Genomic DNA, 21,358 nt, shown 5'->3' on the forward strand with positions numbered 1-21,358 from the left:
TAAATGTGTCTTAGTGCAGTATCCAAGAAAAGGTGAACATGACAGCTACAGAAGAATAGCAAGGGCATGAAACAAAGTTTACTTTATGCAGATGTCCTTCAGCACACTTTTTATATACTGTAAAAGCTGTTTGTATGTGTATAGGCAGTGGCTGAATAGGGGATGAATCATGGTCTTGGTAACTTTACTGTTGATAACCCCTTTTTTGTGTTGAAGTTTTTTGCAACAGTGGTAGAAATTATAAAATCAGATTTCTAAAATTTAATGGAATTAGAATTTTTGTCAAGCTATAGATCTGAGGGTTAATGGTATTTATAAATAAGTTGCTAATTTCCTTCTGAAGAGTAAAATAACTTATTAAAATAACTCAGTACATTCACTAAAATGTAGTGTGGTCTCTGTGCAAGCTGCTATTTTAATGGCTTTTACTGAGGAATTGTTTGTTTCGTTTATTGCAGTAGTTTAATTTCAAGCATAAAGTTTGCTGTAAGTGGTGAATGATATTTATTTGGGGGGGTGTATAAAAAGCTAGTGCAGTACAGAAATGATTTTGTCATTCTTGAATGACCTTTTGATGAACAATGTTACAGTTAAGTAGTACTTGAATAATTTGTTTTTTTGATAACTAAACACATCTGTAGATTTCTGCTCTTCTGACTATAGAAGATGGAAGAGTTGCAGATCCCATTAATTGTAATCCCTGAGTCAAATGTTGCAGGCTTAGTTAGTGGATGAACAGCTGTACTACAAAACGATTTCCAACTCCAAGTCAAACTTCTCTCAACCCAAAACAAAAATAAAAATACCTGGAAAAACTCAGCAGGTCTGGCAGCATCTGCAGAGAAAAAGTTTTTCCCGGTATTTTTATTTTTGTTTTGGATTTCCAGCATCTGCAGTTTTTTGCTTTTCTCTCCACCCAAGTTCATCTCAACAAGTACAGAAATTGTTGGGAATACTAAACAGGTCAGGCAGCATCTCTGGAGAGAGAAAAACAGTTCATGTTTCAGGTCTGTGACCTTTCATCAAAATGGAATGGTGCTGATGAAATGTTAACTGTTTTTCTCTCCACAGATGCTGAGTATTTCCAGCATCTACATTTTTTTTACAAATCTGTGCAAATGCAGCTTTTTAAAACAAAAATCTCAGACTGAATCAGAGCCATCTGGCTACTGCACAAATCTGAACAACAGGAGTCTGCACTCATCTCAATCCACTGCACATAAATTTGATCAATAAAGAACAGAAAATGACAGTCATTGCACATAAATGCATAAGTTACAGAACCACCCAGTTAGATAGATGCTTTCTTGGTTATGTGGTTTTCAAAGTCAATTACATTTAGGAAATATTGTACTTCTTTCATGATTATTACATAATTCAGGTAATTATTTGACTCACACAATCTGCCTGTAATTCAGCATTGCAATAATACACAATTGTGCAAATACAGCAGGTAGCCTGTAAGATGTGTTTTATCATTAACATACATTTTTCAAAATAATGTGACAGACCTCGCAGAGGATAAACAAATATATCTCTAAGGAGTCTGTCAATCATTCACCAAAGTTATGACAATAGATTAAGATTCAGACAAATTCAATCTCAGTTCTGATTTGTCTTGATTTCCAATGTTGCAGCTTTCAGGAAAGTTTCTTTTCCAAAATGGCTTTCACCAGAGTAGGGGCGGCCCGGCCATGTGTTACCCTCTGAACCTGGCCAATCAGTTTATTTAACACTTTCCAGTTTCCTTGCTGTATTTCAGAAACCTACAAAATAAGTGAAAGAATAGCTGAAGCACAATTACTATTTTCATCTTTTATCAGTGCTGCAACCTATTAGCTACAATCAGTTTTTGAATGCTTGCTACAGAATAATTTTTACTTCAAGTTACAAAGACAAGTTCAGCCTCCACAATTTGGCAGGATAACCGTATGCACAACTCCTACCCAATTTACACCATCAGTCACCACTACTTCCCAGTAACTCTTGGGCCACTCAATCATCAATTAAAAACTGGGATTGATCATCTGTATTTTTGGATACAAGATAAGCTACCAAATGTTAAATCCTATTCAAGGTCTCAAACATTTAGCAGTTTATGCTGTAGGTGTGGCTCAGCATGAACATGAAGCGTCTCTTGGAATTTCACACATTTTGACAAAGCCAGCAACATCTAACTTATGAAATTCTCCTTGCATTTGATGAATACTCCAGTAAGCCATATCATAAAACAGTTGAGATAGAAGTTTGAACCCACAATTTCTGATAATTAACTTCTGATCTCAACGCTTTCTGCATTATGAAGTTTGCCGAGCAGAGGTCAAGCACTTTCCAGAAAAAAAGATGACTAGTATCTTGGATCAGCTATACATACTGCCAGATGGCTAACTACAATGTCATTAGGACCATCATTCCAGTTCAACAACTTAGAAAAAGAATGTGAACATTAGGAATGAGGGAATAAGAAACAGAGGGAGAGTCGGGGTAAGAAATGAATTGTGTGTGTATATCACACTTTCCCCTTGTTGGTATTCTTGCTTTTCTATTTGCTCTGATTACTGCTGTCCAAGCTATGCGATGCTAACGATGATGATGGGATTCTGATGCTAATCGTGCTTTCTCTTCTCAAACTCCAGCAAGAGAATACAACATTAGTGGCACCATATAAATGGAAGTTTCCGCTGCTTCCTGGTTAAGTATGAACAGAATCTAAAGTGAGGTAGCTCTGGAAAAACAGAATTCAACCCTGGCAGGTCCAAAGACTCAGCTCTGTTACAGTGAATGAAGCTGCACCTGGATGCATGGGGCCCCTTTCTATAAATGAAATCAAGGATCACCTAGAGGTAAATGGACTTGAAATGGTAACATGAAAGAACAGGAGTAGGCCATTCAACCCTTAAAACCTGTTCCATCAATTTGTTAGCTATGGCAATTTTTCTTTTAATCCCAGCTCCCCAGCCTTTCAACATATCCCTTTAATGGCCTTGCCTCCCAATAAGTGTTTCCTTTCAAACATTTCCAAGTGTACGTTAGGAGGGAGAAATCATTGTTTTCTAGGAATCTTACATGCATCAACACACAAAATATACTCAACTAAACATTAAAAACCATATTTTAGCAATAGCAAGTAGTACTAAGTAATCCATTTAACATTGCTGTTAAAAATCTCCTTTAAATATTCCATTACCATCTACTCTACTCACAAAAGTACATTATTCAAACAGCTGAATGGCAGAGAAAAGGCCATAATAATATTAATGAGGAAAAACTATTTTATCTCGTAGCAATTATTTGCCACGGTCCTAATTTTTCCTCAATCTGACACTCAAGTAAACTTCTTAAAAGCAGTATTTGTTGAAATGGCTTACCTCTGCAGGATGACCTTCAATAACACACTGACAGATCTGCTCTAGTTTCTTGTGATCTTGGATCAGTCCCAATTCTTTTTCTTCAACTATCTGGACTGCAGTTTTCCCTTCTCCCTTCCACAGTTCAAGAAATACCTACCAACCCAATTCAAAATCAGAAGAAAGATGTATTACTGCTCAAATCACTTATTAAAGCAAATTAAGCAGTTCTGTAAATGCATGGTTTACTGAATTATCTAATCACGTTGCTCAATAAATTATATAATTTTTTATCCTATGCTTTTTGGAATTGGTATATAAATTTCTCAGTACTATGGCAGTGATAATATACTGTTTATACAACATATATTTCTTAATGTTATTGAATGCTGTAGTATCAGGATCCCCATAGTTTTGCACCTTTATCCAGTCAATAGCTGAGCCATTCAGAACAAGCTTATATCAGATTTGATACCCCAGTTGTGCTGTTAGTTAGATGAGGGGACAAGAGGCAGTGCTAAAGAATCAACCTGGATAGTTATTTCTACAAGATTAGGGGACAGAGGGGTAGTGGTAATGTTACTGAATTAGTAATCCAGAGGCTCAGGCTAATACCCTAGGGACGCTTTAGGGAAGGAAGTCTGCCATCCTTACCTAGTCTGGCCAACACATGACTTCAAACCCTCAGCAATGTGATTGACTCAACTTCCTTCTGAAATGGCCTAGCAAGCCACTCAGTTTTATCAAAATGCTACAGAAAAGTCAAGAAGGGTAAAACTGGATGGAACGCATGGCATCGACCTAGGCACCAGAAACAACAATGGCACACCCTGCCAGTTTGACCCTACAAAGTCATCCTTACTAACATCTAGGGACTTTTGCCAAAATTGGGAGAGTAGTCCTACAGCCTAGTCAAGCAACAGCCTGACAGTCATACACACCAAATCATACCTTTCAACAAATATCCCAGAACCCTCCATCACCATTCTTGGGTATGTCCTCAGTGGTATATAGTCAGAAGATAGTGGTCCTGGGAGTCCTCAACATTGAGTCCAGACCCCATGAAGTCTAATGGCATCAGATTATACATGCACAAGGAAACCCCCTGCTGATTACCACCGCCCTCAGCTGATGAATCAGTACTTCTCCACGTTGAGCACAAATGGAAGCAGCACTGCGGGTAGCAAGGGCACAGAATGTACTGTGAGCTGAGGACTTCAATGCCCATCACCAAAAGTGGCTCAGTTGCACCACTACTGACTGAGCTGGCCAAGTCCTTAAGGACATATCTGCCAGACCGGGTGTGCAGCAGGTGGTGAGGGAATCAACAAGAGGAAAAAGCCAAAATGACTTTGTCCTCACAAATCCACCTGCTGCAGATGCATCTGTCCATGACAGTAATGTTAGGAGTGACCACCACACAGTCCTTGTGGAGAAAAGGTTCCACAACCTTGACAGCAGTTCAACGTGCTATCTTGAACTGAGGATTCTGTGCATTGTGTTGTATGGAACTACCTTCAAAGTAGAGAGGATAGATTCAGAAGTTATCAGCTCAAAACTGGGTGCCATGAGGTGTGGTGGACCATCAGCAGCATTCAACTACAATCTTTAAGCTCATGGCTCAACATATTCCTCACTCTGGCATCACCATCAAGCCAAGTGTTCAACTCTGGTTCAATGAGGAGTGGAGGAGGACATGCCAGGGGCAGCGCCTGGGCTACTTAAAAATGAGGCACCAACCCGGTGAAGTAACAATACATGGTGAAGCATGCTAAACAGTAGTAGCAACAGCAACATGAAATAAACAGAGCAAAGCAATCCCAAAACCAAAGGGTCAGATCAAAGCTCTGCAGTCCTGTCATATTCATTTGTGATAATTAAATAACCAACTGGAGGTGGTGGTTCCACAAACATCTCCATCCTCAATGATGGGGGAGCCCAGCACATCAGTGCAAAAGACAAGGCTGAAACATTTGCAAGCATCTTCGGCCAGAAGTGCTGTATGAATGATCCCATCTCAGCCTGCTCCTGATGTCCCCACCATCAGAGATGCCAGTCTTAAGCCAATTCAATTCACTCCATGTGTTTTCAAAAAATGGTTAAAGACATTGAATACAGCACAAACTGTGGGCCCAGACAACATCTCAGCAGTAGTAATGAAGAATCATGCTCCAGAACTTGCCGGGCCCCTAGCCAATCTGTTCTAGTACAGCTAAACATTGGCATCTACCTGACCAAGTGAAAAATTACCCAGTAACGTTGTCCACAAAAAGCAGGACAAGTCCAATCCAGCCAATTACCACCCCATCAGTCTACTCTCAAAGTGATGGAAGGTGTCAATGACAGTGCTATCAAGTGGCACTTACTCAGCAATAGCCTGTTCGTTGATGCTCACGTTGGCGTGCTGCCAGGGCCTCTAAGCTCCAGGTCTCAATACAGCCTTAGTCCAAATATGGACAAAAGAGCTGAATTTAAGAGGTGAGATGAGAGTGTCTTCCCTTGGCATCAAGGTGGCATTTGAGCCAGTGTTACATCAAGGAGCCCTACAAAAGCGAAGTCAATTGGAATTGGGGGAACACTCTTCACTGGTTTGAGTCATACCTAGCAACATGGAAGATGGCTATGGTTGTTGGAGGTCAATCATCTCAGCCCCAGGACATTGCTTGCAGGAGTTCCTCAGGGTAGTGTCCTAGCCGACTCCTTTATCAATGAACTTCTCTCCATCATAAAGTCAGAAGTGGGAATGTTTGCTCATGATTGCATTGTGCTCAGTACCACATATGGCTCCCTCAGATAATGAAGCAGTCTGTGTTCACATGCAGCAAGACCTGGACAACATTCAGGCTTGGGCTTATAAGTGGCAGGTAACATTCACATCACTCAATTGCCAGGCAAGGACGACCTCTGACAAGAATGAATCTAACCACCTCCCCTTGACATTCAAAGACATTATTATTTGTGAATCGCTCACCATCAATCCTGAGGGGATTACCATGGATCAGATACTTACCTGGGCCAGCCCTAAAAATACTATTGCTGCAATGGCAGGTCAGAGACTGGGAATTCTGCAGTGAGTAACTCACTGCTCGACTCCCAAAGTCGACAAGTCTGCATCTACAAGACACAAATCAGGAATGATGGAATACTCTCCACTTGCCTGGATGAGTGCAGCTCCAGCAGTGCTCAAGAAGCTTGACTTCATCCAGGACAAAGCTTGTTTGGCACCTCATCTTTAACATTTACTCCCTCCACCACTGGTGCATAATGACAGCAATACGTACCCATCTGCACAAGATGCACTCCAGCAAATCGCCAAGCCTACTTTGAAAGCGCCTTTCAAACTGGTAACCTCCATCACCTGAGAACAAGGGCAACAGGTGCTTGGGAATACCACCACCTACAAGTTTCCCTCCAAGCCACACCTCATTCTGACCTGAAACTATACCGCTGTTACTTCACTGATGCTGGGTCAAAAACCTCGAATTCCCTCCCTAACAGCGCTGTCGGTGTACCTAGAGTAGATGATTTCCGTGGTTCAAGGCGGCAGCCTTCTCAAGGGCAATTATGGATGGGTAACAAATACTGGCTTTACCAGCAAAATTCACATTCCGGAAAAGAATAAAAAATAGATGCACATACGTAAAAGGATTAGGCTCAACTTTTGATTCCTATCACAATCAAATAGGCTGCTGAAACTAAAAAATTGGCACCAATGCACTGGAATGACGTACTCGAAGAAGTCTGGCACCTACTGAACCGTATCCAGCAAGGTGTCAATTACCTTGAGGAAGAGGGGAAGGAGGAATTTGGAGGGAAAAAAAATTACCACAATACAAGGATGAACTAGTCCTACCTCTCAAATCATTAAAATAGTAGATTCTTTAGTATCAAAAAACAATGCAAATGTTTTGATAGTATTGAAAAAAATCAGCAATAGATTTTATTTTATTTACAAATGGTGCTATAAACCTCTGTGCGTGGTTACTTAATGTAAAAAAAAACCCCATTAGTAGAAATTGGTGTTTACTCACCTGCTTTGCTGCAGATGAAGATATAAATTCTTTTTCTAAGAGGTTAAGCAGCTCTGACAAAGCAGAGGGGCTAATTAAGCTGAAATGAGGATGTACAGAAATTAAATGTTAAAAGACAAATGTATATTAAAAAATCAATTTTTAAATAGCATTTAAAAAAACAAACCTTATATAATTTTACACAATCAAAACAGCAGCAAAAAGTGCAAGAAGTAGTGATACAGAAATCCTATATTAATATCACTTTCCTTGGCTGAAACCTATCCTTAAAAAATAACCTATGCTTAAATCTTTGTGAGGAGAGCACTGTGCTCCACTGAATAGTCTGCCGACACGCATATGGAAAAGAGCCAATTGGACAAATTACCATCCATGAAACTGAACTCCCTATAGAGTCAGCACCTACAGGAAAGTTGGGAGAAATTAGACAGAAAAATGTGAACTGCACCCTTCCAAGACAAGTATATCCTTCTTTAGCTCACAGAACTGAACTCAATATTCCAGATGCAGACTAACCAGAGCTTTAAACAACTGTAACATAACTTCCACCCCTTTGTATAATAGCCAAGGCCAACATTCCATTCGCCTTTTAATTATTTTTGTACCTGCCAATAGCTTTTAGTACTTTGACCTCAAAACGTCTCTGATCATCCACAGTTACTAATATTTTGCCATTTAGAAAATACTCTGATATTTCTTTCTTCACACTAAAGAGGATGGCTTCATATTTTCCTACAATTGCTCTATCTGCCACAGTTTTGTCTAATTACTTAATCTGTCAATGTCCATTTGCAACTTTCTGCTTCCATTTCTCTTATTTACAGTGCCTAACTTAGTGTGGTCAGTAAACTTAGATATAGGGCTTTCTATTCCGTCATTCAAGTAATTAACAGATATATTGAAAAGCTAAGGCCCCAGGATAGGTCCCTGGGGGATACAACTAACCACAATCTACTTTTGATTACATGCCCATTATCCCCACTCAGTCTCCTACCTTCCAACCAGTTCCTTATCCAAGCCAATATGTTGTAGCCCCTAATTTGGTATCATGTTGATTATCTTCTGGAAGTCCATATAAATAATATCCAGACATTCCCTTAATTGAACATGTTTGTTACCTCTTCAAAAAATTCAATTAGGTTTGTCAGATACGACAAACACCATACAAATCCATGCTGTCTCTGATCAGCTCAAATTTGTCCAAATGTTCCATCTGTCCCTAATAACAGATATGAACTGCCCCACAACGAATGTTGAAAGAATAAGGCCCATAATTTCCTGGTTTATCTCAACTACCCTTCATAAACAGTGGAGTAATACTGGCAATTTTACAATCTAGGGGGACAATTCCTGAAGCAAGTGCATTTTGGAAAATAATGACTAATGCATCAACAATTTCCTCACCTACTTTTTTTCAAACTATTAGGTCCAAGAAGATTTGTCTATCATTAATCTCATCAGTTTTGCAACTTTAAAAAAAAAATTATAATGATTCAAGTTGGTTCTTCCTACTTGTTCTTAGATTTCTTTGTGTCTGTGGTGCTTTATCCACCCAGATGCCACACCAAAAAGATACTATGGATAACTCTCCTCAATTCCCCCCAGAAGCTTGTCACATTGTGAGCCAACCGGTTTCACTGAACTCTGTCTTTCACAGGAGGGTTTCCAATCTCCACTCTCGAAGAACCCACTTTGGAATCTTCTCCCAAAGGATGCTTTCTCTCGGACACCTTCTACAAGGGTCCACCTCCAGGGTTTCAAATTCTCCTTCCAATGTTCCTCTCCCCTGGATCATCACGTGCATTCAAACTTTGCCTTCCACGCACTCTCTCTCAGATACTCAGCCATGCCAGTAGAACACCACTGCTTCACATGCCCATAGTAATAAGTCACCAACCTTTGACTGTCACCTCAAATCTTCTGGTTTCTTGCAAGCCTATTTTGCTTTAAGTCTGCATCCAACAGCTTTCTCCCTTTAAGCTTGGAGCTTTCCTTTGCTCCTCACACTTAACTTTATTTAACAGGACCTTTTCCAGATTTCTGTTCTTTTCCTCTGACTAGAAGTCTTCTCAGGAACCCCCTTCTGTTCTTTGGCAAATCTGCTTCCTGTCCAGTTTCTCCTAGCTCTTATTTCTAACTGAACTGAAAAACTGTTCTGTTTCTCCCTGTGTCTTTGGGGCCCCTGTTGCTAGGCGACAGCCCAGTTTTTTATCAAGAGACATAAAACCTCACTAAAAATTCAGGTATACACACAAACCCACGGACTTGCAGCCATCGGTGTAAAGTGAAACCAAAACTCAAATTCCCTTAACACACAAATACAGAAATATAATTTAAACTTAAAGCTACAACATATCCTTAACACACACAAATACACATATAACTTACTTGAACTCTCTCTAGATCCAAACATTAGAAATTGAATTTTAAATGCAAGTTCAGTGGGAAAAAACCCTGGTATACATCTAGGGACTGGCAAACGACACAGACTTAAAATAATTACAATTTAAATGGCAACTTGTGTTTACTGGATGAAGGTTGGTAAAGTAAAAGGATGAGTCATAAAACAGCAGGTGGGCTTACTTAGCTTACAGAACTGGAGACATGATGTCTGTAGCTATTCCAGTAAAATATATGTTATTCATGTGATTTCCCAGAATTAAGGGAAGCTTTGGAATTAAAAGGGTAGTTACATAGGCATATCTACCTGAGAACAGGCCTGTGTGTCATATAACCATGGAGTTGGGTGAAGCTTGTTGAGACTCTTTGTTTTGAGTTTATATCTGTGAATTCAGTTAGGGCATAGCCAGCAAGCAAGACTGATTGATGTTTGGAAAATCAGCTGAGAGACTGTGTCAACTTTGGGTCTTATGTAGCTTGTAGCTCCTTGGAAGTCTAGATATAAAGTCAGATCTACACCTGAAGTTGAATAAATGCTAGATACATCATCCATGATGAAGCCTGCGATTGGGAACTGGTATTCAGCATAAGATAATGTTGGTAATGAAAAATGACCGGAAGATTTGTAGGGATCTACAGTAATCTTCTCAGTGAAAGGCAGTTAACTTTGTTGCAGCTGGAGTTCTGGAAGTAATCAGCCTGACTGCAGTTTGAAACTACAGCAGTGGGCTATTGGTAGCCAAGGGTGTTTTAAGTTACATGCAGAAGTTGCAGGGAGGCCCCTGCTTGCACTGTGAAATCTAGAGTCATGAGGCCAGTAAAGAAAAACGTGGAGGATCTCTTAGCCAAAAGCTAATGAAAGGACCTGCATGAAATCTTGTACCTTGGAGAATAGCTGAAACACTGAAGAGAAGTCAGAGTGAATTCAGGAGAGCTGTGATATATCTTTTGGGATTGGTTCCAGGAAAGGCGAATGAACCTTCATTTTTAGGTGCATTCTGCACCTGGCATGCTTTCTTGCACTCCTTATTGAAGGCAAATAGCATGTTGGCCTTGTTGGAAGGGTACTGGAGTAAAGGAATAAAATGAGGCTTGCTACAATTGTACAGGGCTTTGGTGAGACCACATCTGGAATAGTGAGCACAGTTCTGGTCTCCATATTTAGGAAGGATATACTCGCATTGGAGGCAATACAGCGAGGGTTCACTAAATTGGTCCTTGGGATGAGGGGGTTGTCCTATGATGAGAGGCTGAGTAAATTGGGCCATACTCTCTAGAGTTAAGAAGAAAGAAAGATGATCTTATTGAAATATACACAAGTCTAAGGAATATGGGGAGTGGGCACAAAAGTGGAGCTGAAGCCCAAGATCAGCCATGATCGGATTGAATGGTGGAGCAAGCTCGATACACCGTATGGACTAGTCCTGCTCCTATTTCTTGTATTCTTGTATGTTCCTTGTTACTTCCTCAAAAAAATTCAACCAAGTTCATCAGACACAATCTTTCCTTAACAAATGCATGTGATTGTCCTTGATTAACCCGTGCCTTTCTAAATGGCAATTTATGCTGTCCCATCAAAGTTTTCCAATAACTTGCCGAGGTTAAGCTGACTAGTCTGCAGTTACTTGGCCTTTCACTTCCTCCTTTTGTAAAAGACAGTGCAACATTAGCAGTCCTCCTGTCCAATGGCACCACAGCTGTAGCTAGAGGGGATTTGCATAATGGTGGAAAGAGCCGCCACAATTTTGTTCCTTACTTCTCTTAGAAGCCCAGGATAGATTTCATCTGGGCCTGAAAATGTATCTACTTTCAAAGATGTTAACTCTAATACCTTTTTCTGCTGCCCTCCACTTTGCCCTCCAGAAGAGATCTCCACAGCTTTCAGCTCTGATAAAATGACTGAAATACTTACATTTTCTTTTCAGGATATTTAAGAATTCCTTTTTCTCTTGCAATTTCAAGCACCTCTTCATTTGTCTTATGGTCTGTATATGGAATTTTCTAAGCATATGTCTTAGCATCTACATTTCAGAGGCCTCTATTTTCTTTCATAGACCTTTATTTATTGTCCAGGTTTCTGAGGCATATAGGAAAGTGGATAGAACGTTATGAATCTTATGAGTTTTTCTTTGTATCAAGCTTGAGTTTCTTGTTATTAACACATCCTTCACCTTCACAAAATTACTTCCATCCTTCTTCTGACTTCAGGATCACATCTACCATCAATATTTGTTCCAAGTAGACAAACTTGTTCCAGTGGGATACCATCCACTTCAACCTTCAGTCTAGTTTATTCTAATGTATTCCTTCTGACTATCATTGAACATGTGCACCAAAAAAACAAAAACAATCTTTACTTGGTCTATGATACTTTGTAGGGCATCTTCTGATTCTGCAAATGGTGTTGCGTAGTCAGCGTACTGCAAGTTTATGTTCTTGCTTCAAACTTATACCCCTGGACGTACCTCTGACTATCTGAATATTTGTTCTGTACACAGATTGAATAATTTTAGTGACAGTACACAGCCTTATCATACTCCTCTTTTCACTTGAAACATATCTGACTGTCTCTTCTAGCCTGATGCTTGCTATTTGGTCCCAATATAGGCTCTGTATAAAGTTCACATCTTTCCTGTTAATCTCAAATTTCAGCAACACGTCTATCATCTTTTGGTGATCAACATGATCGAACATTTTTTCATAGTCTATTAAGCATATGTAAATGTTCTTGCTTACTTCTAGATATTTATCAAAGATTGTTAAATATTCCCTCTCTTGTTCCTACTCCAGGTCTAAATCCAGACCGCGTTTTACCAATTTCTGCTTCAAATGCGTTATTATTTTTCTATTATGATTTTCAAGATCATTTTAATGAGATGACTGATTGAACTTATAGCTTCTTGGGTATCTCAACGCATGCCTCTAAAATGAACAGCATCAATTCTTCAAATGTCTATGGTTGATTCACCACTTAGCAAGTTGTGAGCACACTGGGCAACATTGCGATGCACAAATGTAGTGAACATTTAAAAGTATGTTGTAAAAAAACATACATTTTTATTGTCTGTTGGACTGTGGATTAAAATTACAATGGCTGCAGTTTGAAAGATATGTCTTTCATGTACTTACATGTCTTCTGGAACAGTGTAAGAGATATATACAATGTTGCTGTCGTGGAATGGAGTATGCCATGAAAGACAGGATGGTGTCGGGGAGGAGGCCGGTCTAATGGTCTAAGTGCCTGGAAATATTTTAGTTGGCTCCTATCCAGGTAACCAGGGTTTGTGTGAGAGCAGTGCAGCAGAAAAAAGCTCCTAGCCTGAAAAAGAGAAAAGACCTAAAACCTCTTTAGCCTGTGTAAGATTCCAATAATTCTACAATAATAGCTGTTTTTTTTTATCCTCATAACTCTATAACCTGCTCTCTCTCTGAAAAACCCTGACAAAAGGAAAAGGGGCAAATCACTGTTAGAGACATGGAAAAGCAAGTGCTCAACCAGTGAACCAAAGACTCAAAGTGCTCGGAAGACCACCTTGTGTCATCAACAAAGAACTGAAAGGAACCCATCGAATCCTGTACTCCAGAATTGGTGCTATTGAACTGTTTTATCCCACCCTTAAAATCCATGTTTTTATATGTCTTGTATGTGTGTGTATAGGGATTTAAGAAGGGGCAGAGTTTAGGTTATAGAGTTAGAAGTTAGCAGTTCATATTTCTTTCTTTTGCCACTGGTTAAAGGCAATTTGTTCAATAAACAGTTACTTTTACTTATTAAGTTTACAAACCTGGTGCTCGTATTCTGTTAACCTAAATTAAACAATTCCGTGGTTTGATCAAACTTTTCACATTTGTCGCGGCTCGGGAAAAAGTGGGACTTGATATTGCAGCACACTATCCCCAGTGAGTTGTGACAACGTCCTTACTGTAATGAAGTTACCTATAAAGAATATTAGTATATATCTCCAATCTGCATTAAAAGCTGCATCAGTCTAATCAGACATGTTACATTGATTTTATAATGGTGTCATTAGATGCATTTTAAGTGATTGTGGGAGTCTGATGACGTGTTAGCATTCTGCAATCACATTTTCCATCTCTACATCAACAGGAGAAACCACCAGCACTGCAGAAGATGGCCATTAAAACAATTTGTTTTTAAGTTTGTTTAACATGCACAATTTATTCTGATTTTCACCCAGCCTTTCCATATCATGTTGAAAACAAAGATCCTGACTTAGTAAATTATCACTTTCTGTGAAACAACCATTCTTCACTTCCAAAAAATTCAAACTTTTTCTTATGTAAAACTACAAGGCAGAATAGAATAAGGGATGCAGCCTTCTTCATCAGTGAGGGCACAGCTTCCCCATTACCAATGCTACTGTTGAGACTAACCAATAGGAGGTACACTTACAAAAGGATATTATCATGTTATGCCTCCAGTTTTTACTCAAAAGGTTGCTACATTTTGCCAAGTCAAGAACAAACAGAATGCAGGACACAGTCAGAGCGGACTGCGGTTCACGGCCTGCCTGACCTTTGTCGCTGAATTTTCAGGGGTAAAATATTCACTGACAATATTGCCCAATTTACACAATTTGCTTCTCATATTCCAATTCCTCCTACCCTCAATTATTCTGTCATTCACTTCTGTATCTTTTCAGTATCCCTTTCAATAGCATTAAAATCCATTTTGTACTGTGACTATCACACCTTTACAAAATACTCAGTGCAGTCACACCAAAGCTTTATTTTGACTCAGTATTGGCCTTTTGTAACATCTCCAACACCTTCTTTGCTTTACTCACTGTCACCAATCACTGGAATTCGAAGTGCTAGGTCTCTCTTATTTTCCATATGGCAAAAAATTATACTTATGTAAGGTCCTTACTCGATTTTTTGTCCCACGTGAAGCATTCTGCAATTCTTTATGAAATTCATCTATCATGTGTCTGTACAATTCACAGGTAAATCCATATCCTCCCATAGCTTATCCTGATCAGTTTTGGAGTCAACCACCTTCAGGAGCTTTGTTTCAACTGCAAATGTAGCCACTGCACTTGTGATTCCTAGTTCCAGATTATTTTATAAAGATTAGGTACCAAAACAGTCTCTTGTGGGTCTGAACTGGTATCAGACAATCCCTGTACCACTACAGAGGGGTTCCATTGGTCAACTAATTCCATTTCCATCACAGAATATTTCCACTGATCTCTGCTTTCTCAACTTTCAGTACCAGATGATCTAAGTTAACTGTATCAAAGGTTTTCCTGAACTTCCAAGTGCACCACATCCACTACCTTACCCATCAAGCTCCTTTGTAATAGCCCCAAAGAAAATAGTATGTTACGATTTGGAATTACACACACAGTATATTTAAAGTGATTTTTGCAATTTTACCAAGAAAAACCTCCTTTGTGACACTAAGATTTCAGGTCCATCTGTTTTAATCCTGGTTTCTTGGGTATTTCTCCTAATTCTAATCCAAATTTCTCCCGAATTACAAATCCCATTGATAGCATCCCTTAAAGAAATTATTTACAAAAAAAGGATTAATTTAAAAACAATTTTTTAAAAATCCTGCTGTCCTGTTGGTATTGAGGGGAATATTTTTATTTAAGAACACAATGTAAAAGAATAAAGGAACTAGGAAACTTGTTTTGTCCAAGTAATTCTTGATTGGCAGCAGAGGCTGAGGTGAGATTTAATTGACATGTACAAAATAATGAGGGGCCAAGATAGAGTGGATAGCTAGGGTATATTTCCCTTAGCAGAGAGGTCAATAACTCAGCAGGGGTGGGGGGGGCGGGGGGGGTACCGATTTAAAATACTTGGCAGAGAAATCTTTCACCCCGAGGGTGGTGGGGTGTGTAACACACTGAAAGGGTGATAGAGATTGAAACTTTCACTACATTATTAAAAAATTATTTTAAGTCCTGTAAACTATAAGTCTCATAACCAGGAGCTGGAAAGTTGGATTAGGCTGGATCAGACTTTTTCAGCTGGCACAGACACAATGAGCTGCATGACCTTCTTCTGTGCCAAAACTTTTCTATGCTTCTTAATGATTGACATTGCTCAAATTTATAAAAATCCTAAGTGGTAACACTGCAAAAACTTTTTATTCTCTTAATTCACAATTTAAATACTCTTATGATCCTTGGCCAGGCCCCGGGTTGTGGGGGAGATCTGGTTAGGGGCCAATAATGCTTTGTTTAAAGCAGACAAAATTTAAGATCCATGACGCTTACAAAGTGAATAAAGCCACAAGGTTCAACGGGTTCTGAACAAACAAAAATAAACTTTACCATACAAGTTCAGAAAGATAAAACAATTTACAATATCTATCTTATACTCTAATATTCAGGGCAAGTATGAGGTACATGTGATGTAAAGGGGAAATTGTGGTCAAACACACCACACTGCCCAATAAATACCAAATGCGACCAAAACAGATTCTACGGATTTCTCCACAACCTACACAGACACCGGTCACATTGTGAGCCAACCAATCTCACTGAAACGTCGTCCTTCTCACAAGGGTTTCCAATCTTCATCTACAAAGATCTCACCTCTGAATTCTCTCCAAACGTTGCTCCAACTCGACAGCTTCAACGACGGCCCACCTTGCAGGCTTTCAATCTAGCCTTCCGAGGTTCCGTCCTCCAGATTTCCGAGTACACTCAAACATAAGCTCACAAGTACAATTTCAGCTTTTTGGCTGTGCCAAGCAGAACACGACTGCTCCAAGGGGTATCTCTACCCCAACAGCCCGCAGCAAGGAGTCACCAACCTACGGCTGCCTTCTTGGATTTCTGGGCTTCTCTTAGGCACACTTCACTTAAAGTCTGCTAACTGCAGCCCTTTTCATGTTTTTTAACTTAAGGGAGGGGGACAGGGAGAGGTCCCAGTTGTCTACAACACCTGCTGGCTGGCTGAGTGACTTTTTATTCATTTACGGAATGTGGGCATTGCTGGCTAGGCAATGTAGGTGTAGGTACACCCACAGTGCTGTTAGGGAGAGAGTTCCAAGATTTTGACTTGGTGACAGTCAAGAAACGGCGATACATTTACAAGTCAGGACGGTGAGTGGCTTGGAGGGGATGGTGCTGCCATGCATCTGCTGCCCTTGTCCTTCTAGATGGTAGTGGTCGTGGATTTGGAAGGTGCTGCCTAAGAAGCCTTGGTGAGTTTCTAAAGGGTACCTTGTAGATGGTACATATTGCTGCCACTGTTTGTCAGTGGTGGAGGGAGTGAATGTTTGTGGAAGGGGTGCCAATCAAGCAGGCTGTTTTGCCCTGGATGGTGTCAAGCTTCTTAAGTGTTGTTGGAGCTGCCGCTCCTGACTTGTGCCTTGTAGATGGTGGACAGGCTTTGCGGAGTTAGGAGGTGAGTTACTCGCTGCAGGATTCCTAGCCTCTGATCTGCCCTTGTAGCCACAGTATTTATATGGCTAGTCCAGTTCAGTTTCTAGTCAATGGTAACCCCCAGGATGTTGATAACGGGGATTCAGCGATGGTAATTCCATTGAATGTCAAGGGGTGATGGTTAGGTTCTCTCCTGGAGATGGTCATTGCCTGGCACTTGTGTGGTGCAAATGTTACTTGCCACTTGTCAGCCCAAGTCTGGATATTGTCCAGGGCTTGCTGTATTTGGACATGGCCTGCTTCAGTATCTGAGGAGTCGTGCTGAATATTGTGCAATTATCAGCGAACATCCCCACTTCTGACCTTATGATGGAAGGAAGGTCATTGATGAAGCAGCTGAAGATGATTGGGCCTAGGGCATTACCCTGAGAAACTCCTGCAGTGATGTCCTGGGACTGAGATGATTGACCTCCAACAACCACAACCATCTTCCTTTGTGCTACATTTGACTCCAAACAGTGGAGAGTTGTCCCCCTGATTCCCATTGACTCCAGTATTGCTAAAGCTCCTTGATGCCACACTTGGTCAAATGCTGCCTTGATGTCAAGGGCAGTCACTCTCACCTCACCTCTGGAGATCAGCTCTTTTGTCCATGTTTGAACCAAGGCTGTAATGAGGTCAGAGGCTTGGTGGAATCCAAACTGAGCATCAGTGAGCAGGTTACTGGTGTGCATGTGCCACTTGACAGCACTGTTGCTGACCCCTTCTATCACTTTACTAATGATTGAGAATAGACTGGTGGGGCAGTAACTGGCCGGGTTCGATTTGCCCTGCTTTGTATATAGGACATACCTGGGCAATTTTCCACATTGCCGGGTAGGTGCCAGTGTTTATAGCTGTACTGAAACAGCCTGGCAAGGGGCATGGCAAGTTCTGGAGCACAAGTCTTCAGTACTCTTGCTGGAATATTGTCAGGGCTCATAGCCTTTGCAGTATCCAGTGCCGTCAGCTGTTTCTTGATATCATGTGGAATGAATTGAACTGGCTGAAGACTGGCATCCGTGATGCTGGGGAGCTCCGGAGAAGGCCGAGATGGATCATCCACTCTTGTGAATGCTTCAGCCTGATCTTTTGCACTTATGTGCTGGGATCCTCCATTGTTGAGGATGGGGATATTTGTGGAGCCTCCTCCTCCAGTGAGTTGTTTAATTGTCCACCACCATTCACAACTGGATGTGGCAGGACTGTGCAGCTTAGATCTGCTTCGTTGGTAGTGGAATCTCTTAGCTCTGTCTATCACTTGCTGCTTATGCTGTTTGGCATGCAAGTATTCTTGTGCTGTAGCTTCACCAGGTTGACACCTCATTTTTAGGTATGCCTGGTGCTGCTCCTGCACTCTCTATTGAATCAGGGTTGACCCCCTGGCTTGGTGGGAATGGTAGAGAACGAGATATGCCAGGCCATGAGTTTACAAATTGTGGTTGAGTACAATTCTGCTGCCCCTAATGGCCCACGACGTCTCATGGATGCCCAGTCTTGAATTGCTAGATCTGTTCGAAATCTATCCTATTTAGCATGGTGGTGGTGCCACACAACACAATGGAGGTTACCCTCAATGTGAAGACGGGACTTCGTCTCCACAAGGACTGTGCGATGGTCACTCCTCCTGATACTGTCATGGACAGATGGATCTGTGGCAGGCAGGCTGGTGAGGATGAGGTCAAGTATATTTCTCCCTCTTGTTGGTTCCCTCACCACCTGCCGCAGGCCCAGCCCAGCAACTATATCATTTAGGACTCAGCCAGCTCAGTTTATGGTGGTGCTACCGAGCCACTCTTGGTGATGGACATTGAAGTCCCCCACCAAGAGTGCTCTCTGTGCCCTTGCCACCCTCAGTGCTTCCTCTAAGTGGTGTTCAACATGGAGGAGTACTGAATCATCAGCTGGGGAGGGGGGGGGGGCACAATAAGTGGTAATCAGCAGGAGGTTTCTTTGTCCATGTTTGACCTGATGCCATGAGACTTCATAGGGGCTGGAGTCGATGTTGAGGACTCCCAGGGCAACTCTCTCCCGACTGTATACCACAGTGCTGCCACCTCTGCTGGTGGTTGGTGATGGTGGTGTCTGGTACATGATCTGTAAGGTATGATTTTGTGAATATGACTATGTCAGGCTTTTGCTTCACAACTCTGAGACAGCTCTCCCAATTTAGGCACAAGCCCCAGATGTTACGATCATACGACCAAGGAGCTGGAGTAGGCCATTCAGCCCTTTGAGCCTGCTCCGCCATTTAATAAGGTCATGGCTGATCTGATAGTAATCTCAAATCTGCATCCTGCCTACCCCCGATAACTATCACCCTCTTGCTCATCAAGAACTTATCCATCCCTGCCTTAAAAATATTCAAAGACTCTGCTTCCACCACCTTTTCAGGAAGAGAGTTCTAAAGACACTCAACCCTCAGAAAAAATTTTGCCTCATCTCTGTTTTAAATGGGTGACCCCTTATATTTAAAGAGTAACCCATAATTCTAGATTCTCCAAGAAGAGGAAACATCCTCTCCACATCCACCCTGTCAAGACCCCTCAGGATCTCATATGTTTCAATCAAGTCACCTCTTACTCTTCTAAACTCCAGCGGATACAAGCCTAGCCTGTCCAACCTTTCCTCATAAGATAACCCGCTTATTCCAGGTAATAGTCTGGTAAACCTTCTCTGAATTGCTTCCAAAGCATTTACATTCTTCCTTAAATAAGGCAACCAATTCTGCACATAGTACTCCAGATCTGGTCTCACTAGTGCTCTGTATAACTGAAACATAACTTACCTACTTTTATATTCAATTCCCCTTGCAACAAACGATAACATTCTATTAGCTTTCCTAATTACCTGCTGTACCTGCATACTAACCTTCTGCGATTCATATACTAAAACACCTAGGCCCCTCTGTACCTCAGAGCTCTGCAATTTCTCACCATTTAGATAATACGTCTCTTTTATTCTTCCTGCCAAAATGGACAATTTCACATCTTCCCACATTATACTCCATTTGCCAGATTTTACCCATTCACTTAACCTATCTTTATCTTTTTGTAGCCTCTTTGTGTCTTCTTCACAAATTACTTTCCTATCCTTGTGTCATCAGCAAATTTGGCAACCATCCCATCCATCCCTTCATCCAAGTCGTTTATATAAATTGTAAACAGTTGGTAAACAGTTGAGGTCCCAGCACTGATCCCTGTGGCACACTACTCGTTACATCTTGCCAACCTGAAACAAGCCCATTTATGCCTACTCTCTGCTTCCTGTTAGCCAGTCAATCTTCTATCCATGCCAATATGTTGCCCCCTACACCATGACCCTTCATTTTCTGCAATAACTTTTGATGTGGCATTTTATTAAATGCCTTCTGGAAATCTAAGTACAGTACATCCATCGGTTCCCCTTTATCCACAGCATGTTACTTTCTCAAAGAACTCCAACAAGTTCACAAAACCATGCTGACTCTGCCTGATTGCTTGAACTTATCCAAGTGCCCTTTAATATCTCTTCATGTTATGACGTGTCAAGTGCTCATCCAGGTACTTTTTAAAGGATGTGAGGCAACCTGCCTCCACCACCCTCCCAGGCAGTGCATTCCAGACTGCCACCACCCTCTGGGTAAAAAAGATCTCTGAAGGCAGAGGGGCATGTTAGTGGGGTGGTGAAAAAGGCATATGGGACACTTGCCTTTACCAATCGAGGCATAGATTACAAAAGTAAGGAGGTCATGTTGGAGTTGTACAGAACCTTGGTGAGGCCACAGCTGGAGTACTGTGCGCAGTTCTGGTCACCACATTATAGGAAGGATGTGATTGCACTGGAGGGGGTGCTGAGGAGATTCACCAAGATGTTGCCTGGGATGAAACATTTAAGTTATGAAGAGAGGTTGGATAGACTTGGGTTGTTTTCATTGGAGCAGAGAAGCTGAGGGGCGACCTGATGGAGGTGTACAAGATTATGAGGGGCATGGACAAGGTGGATAGGGAGCAGCTGTTCCCCTTAGTTGAAGGGTCAGTCACGAGGGGACATAAGTTCAAGGTGAGGGGGAGGTTTAGGGGGGATGTGAGGAAAAACATTTTTACCCAGAGGGTGGTGACGGTCTGGAATGCACTGCCTGGGAGGGTGGTGGAGGCGGGTTGCCTCACATGGGAGGGTGGTGGAGGCGGGTTGC

At 41.2% G+C, this 21,358-nt stretch overlaps 1 protein-coding gene across 2 annotated transcripts in view; it reads right to left on the reverse strand.

The window, feature by feature from the left end:
* Positions 1 to 491: 491 nt before the first annotated feature.
* The window catches only part of gatb (glutamyl-tRNA(Gln) amidotransferase, subunit B), a 91,399-nt gene continuing 70,532 nt past the window's right edge, over positions 492 to 21,358 (reverse strand). Inside the window, exons 11-13 of one of the 2 annotated variants that reach the window (XM_078541280.1) lie at positions 7,379 to 7,457; positions 3,369 to 3,503; positions 492 to 1,766 (exon numbers count right to left, since the gene is read on the reverse strand). In XM_078541280.1, the coding sequence (XP_078397406.1) occupies positions 1,641 to 1,766; positions 3,369 to 3,503; positions 7,379 to 7,457 (340 nt within the window). In that variant the 3' untranslated portion in view covers positions 492 to 1,640. Of the gene's footprint in view, positions 1,767 to 3,368; positions 3,504 to 7,378; positions 7,458 to 21,358 lie in introns of those variants that run through there. The other variant, XR_013576529.1, reaches the window with a different exon arrangement.

The sequence above is a fragment of the Cetorhinus maximus genome, chromosome 1 (genome assembly GCF_964194155.1).
Source record: "Cetorhinus maximus chromosome 1, sCetMax3.hap1.1, whole genome shotgun sequence".
Classification (NCBI taxonomy): domain Eukaryota; kingdom Metazoa; phylum Chordata; class Chondrichthyes; order Lamniformes; family Cetorhinidae; genus Cetorhinus; species Cetorhinus maximus.